Source organism: Melanostigma gelatinosum (genome assembly GCF_949748355.1).
Source record: "Melanostigma gelatinosum genome assembly, chromosome: 8".
NCBI lineage: Eukaryota > Metazoa > Chordata > Actinopteri > Perciformes > Zoarcidae > Melanostigma > Melanostigma gelatinosum.
Window position 1 is genome coordinate 9,643,207 of NC_136641.1, and position 16,805 is coordinate 9,660,011.

Genomic DNA, 16,805 nt, shown 5'->3' on the forward strand with positions numbered 1-16,805 from the left:
AGTATTGGTAATTCTGAACAACACTAAATTACCTTGTGATGAGATTGTTCTGTCAGCTACTGAGCCGAAGTTCAAAAATGAACTTTCCCGCTGAGTTTTTAAGCCAGCTTGAACAAAACGTCCCTAAAGTTAAATGTACATCTGCAGTGCAGTGACAACCTGCTGAGGAAGGTGATGTGATCAAAAAGCTCGTCAACTACTGTTTCCAGGTGAGCGTATCGGCAGTCGCCGACACTAACAAAGTGTCCTTGCACAACTGATCGACATGTTTTTGTGTTAATATTCTGTTGAACATGTAACGTGCTTTGTTAGAAACTGCAGGCTTTTTGCCCTCCTCTCCACAAGAGGCACCAGGTGGTGGTTCACTACACTTCTGGTACCTGTACCTCATAAATAGAGGCCTGGATGAGGACTTCCTCCTCTTTGTCTCCAAACACCTCCACCTGGAGCGAGTGCTGTTTTCCATGCTTTGCTACTTTCATTGAAAGTAATTCTAATCTATTTCTACTATGGAGATTATGATGTATTTCAGATGATTAACGGATGATCTTTGATCTCGTTTGTTTCGTAATATGAAGTACATGTTAGGCTAATATTTTTGTGCACGAACCCGGTCGGGATGTAGAAGGGGGTGCGCGGCCTAAAAGGTTTGGGAACCGCTGATTTAAAGGATGACTTTATGATTTGAACTAGATGTTGTAATCTCTCTTTCTTTGTTTAGAACCGTGGCAATCAGAAGCAATCGACTTCAAATAACTTCCCGGATTCTAAATAAACTGTGATTGAACCTCGTTTCCTGGTGGTTTGTGGCTCCAGTTACATTACATCACTAACGTACTGTGCCCTCCGTTCCTCTGAATGTGTTTAGTTACCTAAACTGTCCACCAGGTGGAGCAGTAAGTACAGACTCCTGGCTCATAGGCAATTGCAATGAGAGAAACTTACAGCTTCAGTTTTTGGAAAAGCTGTAATTAGCTCAATTAACTCGAATTAGGGTAATAACACAATTGACGCTAACTAATCCTCTTCTACATGGGGACATAACGCCAGCATGTTTGTAGTGAACAGCATACTGTTCACTACAAACACGTCTGATAATGCGTGTGTGTGTATATAGCTCCACATAAATTACGTTTCCAAACTGTTGACGAGCCGGTAACTGCTCCGAGCGCTCGTACACCTCGTGCCCGCGCAGGTGTGGCTCTCATGCTCGTGACAGTCGCCCCTCCCCCCAGCTACAATCTACGAACCCTGGCGGCGCGCTCCCGTGAAGTAATTCATTGTATCAGATTGAGAGGAAGCAACGAGCGACTCAATTGGTCTGCGACTCTGCACCGGGAAACACCAATAAATCCGACTGCAAGCCACATAAACTGCAGGTAAACTACTTTATGGAACACTAGAGCGGTAGGAAGTGCTACTTGTCTCGTATTGTTGAGTTTAAAAGCCGACAGGGTTATTTTAAAAGTCCGGAGCGCTGAGAGGCCGTGCTAGCTAATGTAAAAGCTATCGAAGTTAGCTCACGTTAGCTTTAACCTCAATGCCGCTTCCGCACTCCACACACTTGTGCTGAGGAGAAAACTAACGTTACTGTATTCTGAGTGTCTCCTGAGACTGAAAAAAATCGGTCACACTCTACCGGGGGCTGTTGGGAAACTGTGAAAACTTAAGTGACGCTTAAATAATGTAACCGTGAAGACTTAACCTTAAGACTGGCCTAGATATGCGAGCCGCAGACAAACAATGAGGCTCTTTTACTGACCAGGCAGCTTCCCAAAGGCTCAGCGTCACTTCTGCTCGTGGTAACGGTAGTTATATGTTCATGTTGGTGCTTATTTTAGGCTGACATGCCCAATACTATTAAGAACAAATACTGTACTTTTAACACCAACTGTATTTTCTTATTTTGTAGGTTATTAGAACATCTCAATGATCATAGAGCACATCGTTTATACTTGCTTGGGGTTTACGTTTTATTTTTTAATTTGATGATTTAAAGGTTTTGTCTTGAGCAGGCGTGGCCCTCCGAGAAGTCAGAAGTGTATATAATGTGTGTCTCGGTGTTTGGTTTGGATCATTCTCACACTGCGGACACATGAGCCATCTGTTACCTCCTGTGATGACGCCATCTTTCTGGTGACCCACCCAGTGGCTCTCTGGTTTAAAACCAGCGTGTGACTGAACACCCGGAGCTCTCACCACCGTGTCTGTGCGTTGGTTACAGTAGTTAGTGGACCACACGAAGCACCAGTCGATGCACTAACCGGCCATCTAAGTGTAGAGTATCTAACCTCTTGGCTAGGGCTGATGCTGACTATGGTAGAGCCCTGAAATGGCAGTAATGTACATGCTTGTCAAGCAGATACTTTTGTTGTTAAGAAGAATTTATAATTGAATGGGGTTGTGAAGGTATAAAGACATTTATCGGTAAATACAATCACACACTGTAAAGATTTATGAAATCCACATTTTATGCAAGCGGACTTGTGCAAACAGATACAGAATTTCCCATATCTAATATTTTTGAATGAGGCTAGAATGAAATATATTTGTCATTTTTTGACATTTTATTATTCCCAAATACAGTCGAGGGAGTGAGGCAGGTGTTACTGTCACCCTTGATGCAGTTATCTAACATTATATCCTCTCCTCCAATGTATAAACTAATATAACGGTGACTGACTGATATGCAATTTCATTAAATGGTTAATTCATTCATATTTTTTTTTGCAAATGGTAAAAGACTTCCATGTCTCCTTTCTCCAAATGGGCCATTTAAAATGATTTTTAGGAATTTGTATCAGCACTGCTCCTGCGCAGCAGTTGCTCATTCTTTTCTTAATGGGCCACTTGTTTACATTTTGAATTATGAATTATAAGGATTAGAGTGTGCATTAGGAGACTATTCTGCTTATTGACAAGGATCTGTTTTTTGGCTTTGATTATCATAGAGGTGGATCTTACTTTGTCTTAATTAGCGGTATGATTTATCTGGTTAACTTTTAAATTCAGGATCCTTGACATGTTCGTGTAGCTGTCATCTTCATAATGTAGGTTAGACAAATTGTTTCATTAAGCCATCAAATTACTAAGCAGTCGCTACAAGAGAGATGTATTTATTTCCTACCATATTGTTTCATTATGCCTCTTCCTTTCACAGTAATCGGTTAATTCAAAATGTTGCCGCCCACATTAACGCATGTCAGGTGGCAGAGGAAACCCACCTGCCAAGTTTGTGTCAGAAACTGAAATATGCATCAGTCGGTTAACCCTCACTAAGCCGGGGCGACTGCGCCACGCTGAAGACTGCGTGGGGGTGTTTCCTGGCACAAACTCATACATGCAGGCCTTTTGATGCAACTGTTGCCTGTGTGGGGTTTTCTAAAGGACATCCTGATAAATCATCAAGTGCACAGTAACTATTTTAACAATAAATTTAAAGATGTGTTATACAAGGAAGCAATGCAGAATGATCATCGCTTCACTTAATACCTTTTTTTCCATCGGTGACACAGAATAGTTTTGTGGTGATGATAATCTGGTTGTGTGGATGCATGAGTGGGTTTGACTGGCAAGTCTGCTGTCAACCGTATTGGCTGCTTTAGATTGATTGAATGACAGCTTACAGGATACTGAAACAGCCCTGAGGTGGACACAAGATTGAAAGACACGACCTATCAAACATCTTTGTTTGAAAAATGATTGTGACTTATTCGGTTAAGTAGCTAAGGAGAGTGGGGTGAGCTGTTTTTCAGAAGAACTACAATCAGGGCTGTGTGTTTGTGTGTCATGAATCAAACATTCCTGTTGGGAAAGTCAGTTAAAGTGAATCACAAAAAGACAGGAAGGCTTACCCTTGCTGCCAGTTGTCGCCGTTCTATTTTCATTGACTGTGTTTATCTCCTCTCTGTATCTGTCCTGCTGTGTTAATTTGATCCTGTTGGTGTTATCCCCCGTCTCTCCTCATCCGTTGTTTGCCTGTCTCTTAATTCCACCTCATGGTCTCTTAGCTAACAATCAGGTGGGGCAGATAGTGCTTATTATCAACCAGGATTATAGTTTATCAGGGGAGTGCCAGACATGCACTCGATTTGTTGTTACTGTGACCTTTTTGTATCACCCTCTGTTCACGCATTCTTTAAAAAATGTCAAGTCTTTCTCTGCGCTTGCTGGTGCGTTAAGCATTGAGCCAGGATACGACTGGGTGATTTGGCCAATAAAAACACTCCCAGATGTTTTTCGGAAAGCCTATTTAAAGCAGTGGGACAAAAGAAAACATGATGGTAATGTCAGACATTTGTGGCATGAGACAAGAGTTCAGGCAGTTCAGACACAACAGTCTCCATTGCTAATGGAGATTTTCCTGTTGCGTTGCCTTTTTATGCTTTGTTTTCATTGTGCCCCTGTTAAGTGTTTCCTGCATTTTTAAGCCAGGAAAAGGTTTAGATGCCGTTTTTATTTATAGATGGTTATAGTTTGATAGTGTCATTGATACTTGGATGTTTTTTTTGTATTTTTACTCATTTCAAGACTCCTGTTGTCTGAAAAGCTGCTCTAAATGAATAATTGGTGACTTTAATGAATTGCTTTTAGGCACTTAGACATCCTTTGTTGAACGGAGGGCACATTGTTATTTACCCCGTTCACCCGCTGGTCAAACGTTTCAAGCATTGACCATACAGTCACCTCCAGGCTACAGCCGCCCCCATTTTTGTCTTTTCCTTTTCCCCCGAAGTCATGGAGTGAACGGTGTAATGTTTTTTGACACTGCTGTCCTACTTAGAGTATTCAGCCACCATTTATAGACTGCATGCAGCGCCTCACTGTGCTTTTTTAACAGGGAGCAAAAAATTACCAGCATCAGTGTGATTTTTTTTCTGTATTATAATCGACTCTTATAGTTGTCTTACTGTAACATGTGAATGCAAATAGTGTGCCCAAAGGCCCACGGCAGGTGAACATGTTAATCTCCAGATGTGGTTTAAAAAGGGGCTGGGTTTTTTTCATCAGAAAATGACTGAATATGCAGACAGAAGATGACGAAAAATGAGGCAGCGCACAGTTCACAGTAGCTGGAAATGGCAGTTGCTTAAAACTGCTGTATGGCCAAAAAAGGGGGGGGGGGAATTCAAGGGGAAGTGAGACAGACAGAGACCATCTTCTCATGCAAAGCACATTCAAGATTTAAACAAATTTTAGCAGTGCAGTCTTTTTTTTTTTTTTTTACAGAAGCATGCTTTTAATCAAACCCCCTGTTATCCCAGGTATAAGGGAAAAAAGTGACAGGGAAGGGAATTGAACCTGTAACACTTCCAGAAATGCTGCAGTTCAGCTGATCAATCCTGAACGCACAGGAGAGGTGTCGGTAGTTTCCCCTCTATCAGCCATACAGCTGACTCACTGTGATGGCGACAGCAGAAAGGTAGAGAAACGTGATCGACACTGCACAGTGCTGCACCTCCACAGATGGAGGAAATAACCTGACTGTTATATGATTTGTTATCCTCTCTATATGGGGTCTGGTCGTCCTTGTGCAGTTAGTAAGTACACAGTACATGTACTGTGTTGGTGTAAAAGTTGTCTCTGCGGCAGTGCCACCTTGACCGATGAGGTGCATTTGATGTGTACTTGGTGAATAAAGTGGCCTTTTGCACACAGTTTCTGTTCAAGTACGAAAGGAAATCTCTGTTTCATGTTGTGGTCACACTCTCTTGTCGGCGAAATGTGATCGTAATTCTTGTAATTATACAGCGGAGTGAGTTGAATGCGTTTGACTTTCTGTGAAATGGCATTTCCCAATATGGAGTGATCCAAGATGCTCTCAGCCAATGGCACGAGGCTGAATGGCGCTCATTTGCCCCAACTTCCCTGAACTCCATTGGGCAAGCTCATCCTCTCACACCACCACCGACGCGTCCGTTTGGGTCTGTTGCTGTCACGAGTTACTGGAACCTCGGCTAACTTTTACTTCCTAGTAGCCCTTGTGCCGTAATGACACCTTTGTGTTGACACCTGTATGTTGTGTAAGGATGGGAGAGGAACCGGCAGTACACAGACATTTAATCTTAACTCAGCACCAGGACCTTATGATTTATGATTACTTTATTTTAATGAATGGTGTGTAGGATGTTGCATCACAAAACGTAAGGTAGAGTGATTCATTTATCTGGATCCGGATACGCGCAAGATGAAATTCTCACATCGTCCCATGCTTAAGCCAGTCAGTCTTTAGCTTAATATGCAGCTGTTCTGCAGGATGTTTGATTGATTTAATGTTGAACATAAATCACAAATGTGATTTTTAATTTTTTTTTATTCTATTAATCATCTCACAACCCCCTGAGGAACGGAACATTACGTTGAGAGCCTCTTTTATTTTTTTCCAGCTCTGTGGTTAAATGTGTGTAGTGTTGCATGGTGCACCTGCACTATGCATTGTGTTGCACATTATTATCTTCGCCAGAAGGATCATGCGATTGGTCGTGTGTGTGTGTGGGTCCTTGACTGAGTGAGTCTGTGTATCCGTGAGAGTGTGCACCTCTGTACAGCAATGGACATAATTTAATACATTAGTTGTTAGCTCCAGTGCAGCCAACGGTACTAACTCTCGTCCTGCTGATTTCAACTTGGATTTGTTGTTCACAATGTAGCACTATCAGGGATCTGCTACTAGAAAGCAGTGCTGTCGATCTCCCAACTGCATTTTATTTATTTTTTACTTAAGATCAGCCGATGGCTCTGCTCTAACAGTTGCACTTCTGATTATTTTCACGTGGCGTGCTGATCATAACCTCCTCCTCTGTCTTCCTCCAGGGATGGCAGCCATCCGTAAGAAGCTGGTGATCGTGGGGGATGGAGCTTGTGGTAAGACCTGCCTTCTGATCGTCTTCAGCAAGGACCAGTTCCCCGAGGTCTACGTCCCCACTGTGTTCGAGAACTACGTAGCCGACATAGAGGTGGATGGCAAACAGGTGAGGCGACTACAGTGATTCTGTGTCGGTAGTATCCATCCGTTCTTTTATTTGTTGTTTTGGCTTCCATCATGTTATTTGTTGTTTATTGTTTTGCCGGAATTAGTTGCTTTGGTTTCTGTAATATTTTTTTTATGTTAATCTTTTTCATATGAACATACTTTTCATAAATTGTATGTTTATATATATATATATTTTTTGAAAAAGTGTTACACTTTTTTTACAAATCTGGTTTCCGTTCCCGATTTTCGCTGGAGAGGTTTTTATACCTCACTGTCACATTTTGTCCTGTTCGGGCCTCGTTAGGAATGAACAAATACAGAATCGGTGTGCGGTGGTTGTTTTTAAATTAGACACTTGTAATAAGTGACTCGGATTTTTTTTTAAAGGTAGTCGGTCATATGTGTCAGTTAACTAGAATAAAATCCTATATCTGTTTAGAAAAAACACTTTTTATTTATATTTTACAAGCATTACTGAGACATTCGTATTGCTTTCCTTCTTATACTCATAATTCATTTTACTATTATGATGTATTTGTTCCTGCGGAATAACAAAATGAATCTGTCCCTGTTATCGTTGTGGTCAGCATGAGGTTTATTATCTCATTTATTTGCCGACTTCAGTGTGAAAGTTGTGCCGATCAGGACGGACACGGTGTATTAACTTCTCTCCCTCCCTCTTGTTCTTCCTCGTCTCCTTCCCTTCACTTTACCCTCGGTGTGTGTGTGTGTCAGGTGGAGTTGGCGCTCTGGGATACTGCGGGTCAGGAGGACTACGACAGACTGAGACCTCTCTCCTATCCAGACACTGACGTCATCCTCATGTGCTTCTCCATAGACAGCCCCGACAGCTTGGGTGAGTACAAACCACACACACACTGACACATCTACAGGAACCCGAGACCGATTATGTGTCATGCTGTGGCCGGCAGCCCTGCTGTAAAACAACAAGTCGTTCCTTTTCTGTCATCATTATGAATTCTGTGGTCATATTGATTTGCATAAAATGAGGCGATAAAAGCTGCAGATAATTAAAGTGCCAGGCATGAATGATACCGAGAGGAAGTTACAGATGTAACAGAACAAAGGCTTATTGTGCTGAAGCTTGTATTTTCAGTTTTTTGTCTTCAGAAGCAGAATCATTTTTGCAGTGACTCACATTTTAAATTAAATCTCTTTTGTATATTTTGGCACAAGAAAGTACACACGGTACTAGAAATGTGTTTTATAGTTCTGTCACTTTTTCCTTTTTAATTGAGCTTTTCTGGCCTCCTGTCACTAGAAAGTTTATCCCACAGCTGGGAAAAATAGATATAATGAAGATCCATCACCTCTATTGGGAATGTTAGTGTGGCAACCAAAGTTCCCTCAGACATGCACACACAAAATCAAATGGCCAATGATTATTGCTCTATTGCTTCCTTATGTGTTTTTGGTTTCCTTCACAGAAAACATTCCAGAGAAGTGGACCCCAGAGGTGAAGCACTTCTGTCCCAACGTTCCCATCATCCTGGTTGGAAACAAGAAAGACCTGCGCAACGATGAGCACACACGTCGAGAGCTGGCCAAGATGAAACAGGTACTTTGATGTCTGCTTCGCATTACGATTGTGTATTAAATACAGATACGTTAACATTCTCAACAGCTGGTACTTTCTGGACTTGATGAAGGGTTTTCTCTTCCTCCAACAGGAGCCAGTGAAGTCGGAGGAGGGCCGGGACATGGCCGGCAGAATTGCGGCCTTCGGTTACATGGAGTGCTCCGCTAAGACCAAGGACGGCGTGCGGGAGGTGTTCGAGATGGCCACCAGGGCGGCACTGCAGGCCCGCCGCGGAAAGAAGAACAATAAATGTGTCTTGCTGTAAAACGGCTGACATATGTGGACTGTTTTCACCCTGGGCTGCTGAACCCAGCAGCTTGGGCTTTGGGAGGGACGGAGGTATTACTAGATGGGGGGGGGGGGGGGGAAACGAGTGCAGTAAATGACTACCGCTGTAAAATGGCTGTTTGTTGGACTGAATTTACCTTGGGAATTGGGTTTGGTGGAGAGGAACGGGTGGGGGTGGGGGGGGGGGGGGATGACTACCGCTGTAAACCATCGGGCTCTTTATCGGTTTACCATCAAGTTGGGACATTTACACCAGCCACCAGCTAAGTGCTGGGACATTTATTCTTTTCATCAAGCCACTTACACTGATACAGACCAGATCCTGGTCTAGCTGACCAGTGAAGTTGATTAAGTTGCTGGTTAATTATGGGATGGTCCAGACTGTGTTCAGTATGGACAACAACAACAAAAAGGATTGGTTTTCCTGCCTGGACGACTTGACAGATTGATGGGAGCAAACAGACAGCAAATCACCAGCGGCCGATTTAAACCAGGAAGTAGAGCTGGGATCCATGTGGAGTGAGACAGGTGAAGGGATGGGAAGACTGAAGCGCGGGTGGGACCATGACGAGGCCGTAAACACCAAACCAGGCCCAAGCTTGCAGTTTTCATATGCCGGGCAGGTTTGAGCCCAAAAAGTAGACAAACCACCAGTAAACTATTAATCTACTGCTCCTCAAAATGGGGATTCAACCAGGGTTGAGGTTGATGAGCGTACAGTTCAGTTTTTAAAATTAGGCATTTAAAAAATAGTTTGTTCTGTTCGCGTTGTTTTATCCACAGTATTGGTAAAGAAGCGGTCAGGTGCGCCGGTCTAATGCGTCGTATCATCAGAGCGGCGGGGAGCTTCATGCTCACATGTCCAGCTCAGTGCCATTCGTCTCTCACCGCTGCTAATCCTGAGCTCACGGTGACAAACGCATCGAGCTGAGCTCTCGCTGAACTGCAGCTCGTGCACAGTTTGAATCAAGAGAGAGTTTCCCTCAGCGCTGGTTGTAAAGTAGAGCTTCTTCCTGTGCGTCATCGCATGATCTGGCATTCAAGTGGCTCTCATGAAGCTTACTCTCTTCCAGAGGAGCGGCTTCGGGGCTGGACATTAAGAGGTCCTACTAGCTGGTGAATCTTTACTGAGGCTGGTTTGTCTACTTTAAGAGGTGATCAGCTGATCACTAAACGTTCTTCAGCCCGTATCAGTGGCAGGTGAACAGCGGTCCCACTGGGTGACAGTAGTTTTCTGCCCTACATATTACAAGCTGCTCCGCTCTGCTCCGCTCCCTCCCTGATCCACATCGCTGACTGCTGGTGCTCATCTTCCTCTGGTTTTTAGACCAGGACAAAGAACACGGAGAGGAGAGTATTGTGTTTACAAGCACACCCACACTGATCTCCTTATTTGGGATGGGACTATTCTTTTTTTTTTTTTTTCTTTTTTTTGTGTAGGCATGAATAAAGGTCAAGTGTACAATTATCCACAACTAGTTCATGTTTGATCAAAAGAAGGTGCCTGGGTTATACCACGTTATCCACCACATATACATGTTTCACCGGTTAACTACCATCTGCTTCAACAGTTCAACTTAAAAAGACAAGGGTGACACTTTTCATATCCAGAAAACTGTGCATGGAAATGCCAGAATTGTCAGGTTGGGCTGCTGGATAGAGTTTTGGGGTAAAACGTGCTGGGGATTTTCGTCACGAACTGGCAGGGTGAGAATTAACCACCTTCCTTGTGTATGTAATTTTCATTTTGGTGTATTTTTTAAGGTCTTTCCCATTCCTTTAATGGTAACGGTGGCCAGTCATATTTTGGATTTATCCTCCACCAGCCTTCCCTGACTCTTCTGCGTGTTTTACTGGCAGATGATTCCGGCTCTCTTTACGGCGTTGGACCCTCCTGTTCTTCTTCCTGGCCTACAGGGAGGACCCTGTTCCAGGAACTTGGTCTTGTGTTGTTTTTATACTTCATTTCCTGCTTTTAAGAAAAGAAAAGAAAGTCATAAATATGTTTTCTATCAGTATTTAAAATAGGAGGTGGAAGACTATGGGACTGCTTATGTGTCGTCGCTTTAGTTAATTCTTCTTTCGTGCTTTACCTGAATTCTTCTGGTGATTGGCAGTTGGTTGTATGGACCTGTCAATCATCAGCCCTGCCAAATGCTGTTGTTGGGCAGTCAGGAGACAGGCTGGCCTCTCGGCTGCCTGTCTGGAGCATGGCCGGCTCTTCTCGTTATGAAAACAAACTTGGCTGAAAAGACAAAAGGAAAAACAATACATCTCCTTATTATGTACAAATCATTTTTATTTACACTTTTATTGTATTTTTCGATCCTAATTTTGGATGCTGATGCCGTGACGTAAACCCAAGAACAGGAAAACCAAGCTGTATGCAAAGTCTGTAAATATAAAACGTGGGTTTGTTCATACTCGACTACACACACGCACAGGACTGGAAACTATTTGTAAACTAGCTTTGGTTTGTGTAATAAATTACTTTCTATAACACACAGCTCCTATTCATTGTGGTCTCGGGGGGCCATTAAGTTCAATCAATACACATGAAGTATGAATGTATAGTGATGGATTAGTCTTCAGGAAGTGCTGTGTTTATTTCGCTCCAGACGGAACATGACACATTGGTTCCACATAAACTGACAAATTATGCAAAATATGAAGAATTATATTAAAGGGTTCAGAGGAAGGAAAATGTAATTCAGAGACTTGCATCACTTTTGCAAACACAAATGAAATACTTTAAATTCCGATGGTGATCTCTTTCTTTTCAAAGAGACTTTTGGATTCGGTCACCTGAACTCGTCTGTGCTTGACACTTTAAATTTAGAAATGATCACGGTGAGATGTAAGAAACATGAACCAGTCAAGCAACTGCATTTTAATTGGTGCTCAAACAGCACACAGTTTCAAGTTAACGCATTTGTGATCACAGGTTATTTTGGACACTGTAGCAGCACACACAGGTAATAGTTTATAGTGTTGCATGTCGTGGTGGGTTTAACTCTTTCTGGTGCAGATCATTGCAACAATAAAGTCCCTCGGCAGCCCTTTTTGATTGGATGAGACTTGACGCAGAGCCTCATCTCATCATAAACCAGGACCAAGAAACGTGATGACACACCCAATGTTATCCAAATCCTTCCAATATCACTGAGCTTAACATCTATATTTCAGCTAAATAATTCAGGCATTATCACTACGAGCTTCTTTAAAGGCCACTGCTCCATAGTGTGGAGCTGCTCTCGACTTAATGTCACTGTGTTTCACCGCACCACAAATAAACCCTGCAATATCTGATCGCAAAATACAAATGAGCTAAACATATTGTAGCTCATCATGAATGAATGGCAATCGAATGTGTCATTCTGTCCGGTTTTAAAGAAATGTGCCTTCCCCTCAATCACCACAGATGAAGCTTTGTTAAAAAAACAATAGCGGCCATTGGGAGATGAGTGCTGGCTGAGGAGCCGAAAGCAACACCGCACCAGTGGTAGATGTACCAGCAGCTTCCCTCTCGAGGCTGCTCAGTGTGTGGGATGTCGAGGTGAAGCCTGTGTGGGCTGATGCTGGATGTTGTGGAGTAACATCTTCGAAGCGTGTGCGGAGAGAGTGTGTAGCTGCTCTGTGACCAACAAGGACACACAGCAGTTGTGTAAGGCAGAGCGGAGGAGTGGAAATCCAGGAATACATTGGATGTATGAGCAGGATGGCGCTCACAAGTTAAGTTAAGCTAAGTAACCTCTTCATATAGAAACGTATATATAACATAGATATTTGGCCTCACAAGCAGTGCGTAACATCACGCTTTTCCACAAGTGATTTGGACCGAACAGTAGCAGAAATCTGTCTGATTCTGTTTTGAGCTGATAAAATCATCCTTTTTGTTTATGCTGACAGAGCAATAAATGATCAGAGGCTATCGTCATCATTTTGGTGCAACCTTTACTGTGGAGGAAACGACAGGGATGAAGTAAAACAGCCTGTTTTACTGGTATTCATGGACGTAACCGTATCTTGAGAAACGTCTCCTCCATCGTACAAGCATAAACTATCGGGAGTCATTTAGAACTGAAGGTGAAAACTTGGTAATTGCAGCAATATTCCAAATAAAAGATCCACGGATGAGGTAAGTGAACTTCTTTCTAAACAGTTGTGGTGTTTGGACGACTTACAACCTACGTTTCCTACATTCCTGGCTTTCCTGCGGTTTTCCCTTTCCATTCCAAAGGGACCTATGGTGATACAGGAGACTTGTGTGGTATGCTCAGAGGAAGAGGAGGAGGAATAAACAGGTATAGAAAATGGATGGATAGTAGGAGGAGGCCTCCAATGATTGATTATAAGAGGTGTAGTAGTGGGCAGATGTGAGAGGGAACAAGAAGTCAGCCTGTGCCTCTCTGAGTGAAAATGACTCTCGCGTTACCAACCTCACTGTGAAACACTTCACCACCAGCCTACTGGCCACTAAGCTGCATTCTACTGCACATTGTTAACTCCATTCAAAGGGAAATCTGATGGATTTCTTTCCAGCATAAAAAAAAGGCCGTTGATCCTCCATTTGATTATTTGTCTTCTCTAGTAAAGCCAAAGCGATAACAGCAAGCATGGTGTAAGAAGTATTCTGATCCTTTACTGAAGTAAAAGTAGCAATACCACGCTGTGCAAACACTCCACTACAGGTACAAGTCCTGCATTCAGTAGCCTATTCTGCAGCGACATGGCCCCCATCAGTGTTTTATATGTCATATATATATATGATGTTCTTGGTTTACTGCTACATTAAAGTATATGTTGCATTTTATATTTTATTCATAATCACCAAATGTGGAGACACGTGGTTTTCACTGGAATGGTTTGAAAATGTGTAATCTGAACAGTAACCAGTAGCTAAACCTGTGAGATAGATGTAGTGGAGTGAATAAGTTGTATAAAACAGCAAAAAAAAGTAAAGTACCAGTACCTTCTATTTGTACTCAAGTACAGTACTTGTATAATGTACTATGTTACATCCCACCGCCGGCCATGGTGTATTTCAGTGGTTTCATCAGCCACTTGAAAAACAGCACACACCCAAATGGTGTCACAACACGTCATAGACAGATGCTGCATGCTTTCTACACTTCTGTCGAGTTAATGATACAACACTTCAACATAATGTGCAGCCATGTTGGACAAACGCACCTCTGGGTATTGGTGATGAGTAACCACAGTGGTTTACCTCAATCCCAGCTCTTGCATTTAGAGTTATTCATCACTATTTAACAACGTCTACTCCACTCTACTCGGGGAAATGACTGTGGCTTTCTAGAGAGACATTTAGCATGAAACCAGCGTCAAAGGGGAAGGAAGGAAGTTCGTCACTGCCTGCTCCACCCGAAGCTGGTGGCCGGGCATCATGTGAGAGACACAGCGCGGGATCTGGTACAACACTTGCGGGGGAATGAGCTGGAGAGAGGCTGTGGAGGGGGACGTGCCTGCTCCCTGCTTCTTTCTCTCTGTGTCTCGCCCTCTCTCTCCGTGTCTCGCCCGCTCTCCCTCAGCTCCTCCGTCTGCCGGCCGGAGAGCAATATCGCGCATTGGAGCTCAACCGCCGGGTTTATATACCGCTCTATTTTTAGCCCCTCGCGAGCCCAACTATTTTTAACCAATATGAGCTCATCACCCGCCCGACTCATCCAATGGGATGAGAGGCAGGATAAGTGGGGGGCTGACCAATAGGAGGGAGCAAGATGATAGAGGGGGCGGGTTACACAAGAGCCTATCATGTGCAGTGAAACAGGCACGAGGGAGGGAAAGGCGAGCGAGCTCTCACTCTGCCGCTTTGCAGGGCACCACGTGCCAGAGTCCTGGCTGTTTTCAAGCGAATAGTTACTCAAGCCTAAGCTAGACAATACATTATCTCTGATATTTATCTGATATTAGGGCTTTCTGGTCATTTTGAGAGAAACAAACCTGTTCTACTACTAACAATTAAGCACTTTGTCATTTCAATGATAAAAAACACTTAAATGATGACATTAAACAGCAAATACCATATTCTGCCAATGCCAAGCTGTGGTCCTTCCCTCCAGGTGTCTGTGCCTCAGAGATCTGTCTCACTGCTTGCCTGGTCCTATTTTCAGGCTTCTCTCCATCGAAGTGTGAAATACACGGCTGAGTGTGACATGATGGGTGACCGGTCCACAGGCACCTACCAATGCTGCTATATCAGAGTCAGAATCAGCTTTAATGGCTATGTGAACACGTTTAACTGTTGAACCCCTCTCCCAACTTGGTCATTTAAAATGTCAAATAAATACATTAAACGGGTCTTTTTTTATTATTGTAGATGAGAGTGAAAGCAACTTATTGTCTTATTTATGGACAGCAATGAAGAAACAGCTGAAGTGATGTTAAAGTTGGTATTATTTGTTCTAAACCCGTTTTATCCTGTTTAATAAAGAGCCTATCTAACTGACACAACAGTTACAGCACACATATAACAATTATTTAAAAGATTATTATCTGATCATGTTTATTTGTTGCTCTCAATGCACACAGAAACATATATATATATATAATTTATTGACAATATGTGATATGTCCATGTTAAAACACAGTGCATTTACATGTAGTGGATGTTAACTATTCATCAACATGACGGTGTGTGGGAAATCTGTTTTTGGTCCCACTAGTGTTCACCCAACTCCAGAGGGAGTTTGGGATGCCCCCTCAATCAGGAAGTATTGGAGTCCACAGATCTGTTGGTTTATGTTTGCTGCTGCTGCATTGAAGGTGAGAGTGAGGCTTATTTCTTCTACTTTGCTATTCATTTCTCAATTAGACGATCTTTGGTGATGACTTTGGACTGATGGAACTGGCCCCTGCTGCCTGAGGTGTATTATTTTGTTATGACTTTGGAGCAAGGCTATGAAAAGGATTGCCCCATGATAGTGAGTCACGCATACACCCACCTATTCTGTTGTTTCCAAAAGTTTATTTTTAGGCTGTCCGCACTGAAACACAACGCCCAGTGACCCATATGCCAAGGTTCCTCTGGTGGGACACGAGTTTATACTCTCCATGACACATATTAATACACCCCCCCCCCCCCCCCCCAACAAAAAAAACACGAGTTGCCCACAAAATCACCTCTCATTTAAGTTCTCACCCTACTGAGACTACTCAGCCACAGTGCTGTTTATATTCGACAGTAGGTTCACGACTGTCTAAGGTTCATCTTCATGCGCGCTCCTGACAGCCGCGCCCCCACACAAAAGGTTCCAACACATCACGACGGGAGCGCGCAAGACGATCAGCCGACCCACCACTCCCTACGAAACACTCCACCCTCTCAGAAACACACTCACGTCATTTAAAGAATTTAAATACAAACGACTCTCTGGGATTAAACCTAATCGGCCAATATTAGACATATGTATGTCAAATATCACAGCAAAGGCATACATTATACTTGACTACTAAATCTATGGATATACTAATACATAATAACTATCTATGGTATAATTGTAATAAGAAACAAATGGAAAATCATCTTTGTGCAAGTGTGCTGAAATGTAATATGTAATGTTACAAATGTGGGCAAGAATATCATACATTATAATTGTTTGGAAAATGAGACAAAATCGACCCTCTAAATGTCTTTCTCACCACCATCTCTCTTACAACTTTAGTTTTGGTCTGTGCGATTCACAGCAGGTAGGAAGCCAAAAGAGGGTCGCGTGAATAATGTATTAGGCTGAACATCCGCATTTAGATTTAGTTCAATATTTCCCTCACGGTTTTTTTTGTCTCCTGAAAAATAGTAAAAAATAATGCCTGCAGGATCTCAAGACCACCTAAAGGCATGTACACATTCAAGTGCTATTTATTTTCTGTAAGCTTATTTTAAAATGTCTTTAACATAGTCAGAATCAGACTATGTTAAAGACA

At 42.8% G+C, this 16,805-nt stretch overlaps 1 protein-coding gene across 1 annotated transcript; it reads left to right on the forward strand.

The window, feature by feature from the left end:
* Positions 1-1,286: 1,286 nt before the first annotated feature.
* On the forward strand, positions 1,287-8,907 carry rhoab (ras homolog gene family, member Ab). Its single transcript, XM_079272995.1, has 5 exons — positions 1,287-1,379; positions 6,814-6,971; positions 7,709-7,829; positions 8,422-8,552; positions 8,665-8,907. Exons 2-5 carry the CDS (start codon positions 6,816-6,818, stop codon positions 8,836-8,838), a joined length of 582 nt encoding a protein of 193 aa, XP_079129121.1. The 5' UTR covers positions 1,287-1,379; positions 6,814-6,815; the 3' UTR covers positions 8,839-8,907.
* Positions 8,908-16,805: the final 7,898 nt, after the last annotated feature.

What these genes read in the sequence shown, in the direction of transcription:
- rhoab (XM_079272995.1), top strand. Translation starts at nt 6,816, where the DNA reads ATGGCAGCCATCCGTAAGAAGCTGGTGATCGTGGGGGATGGAGCTTGT. An exon ending in TAGAGGTGGATGGCAAACAG is followed by an intron (nt 6,972 to 7,708) that starts GTGAGGCGACTA and finishes TGTGTGTGTCAG; the next exon opens with GTGGAGTTGGCGCTCTGGGA. An exon ending in AGACAGCCCCGACAGCTTGG is followed by an intron (nt 7,830 to 8,421) that starts GTGAGTACAAAC and finishes TTTCCTTCACAG; the next exon opens with AAAACATTCCAGAGAAGTGG.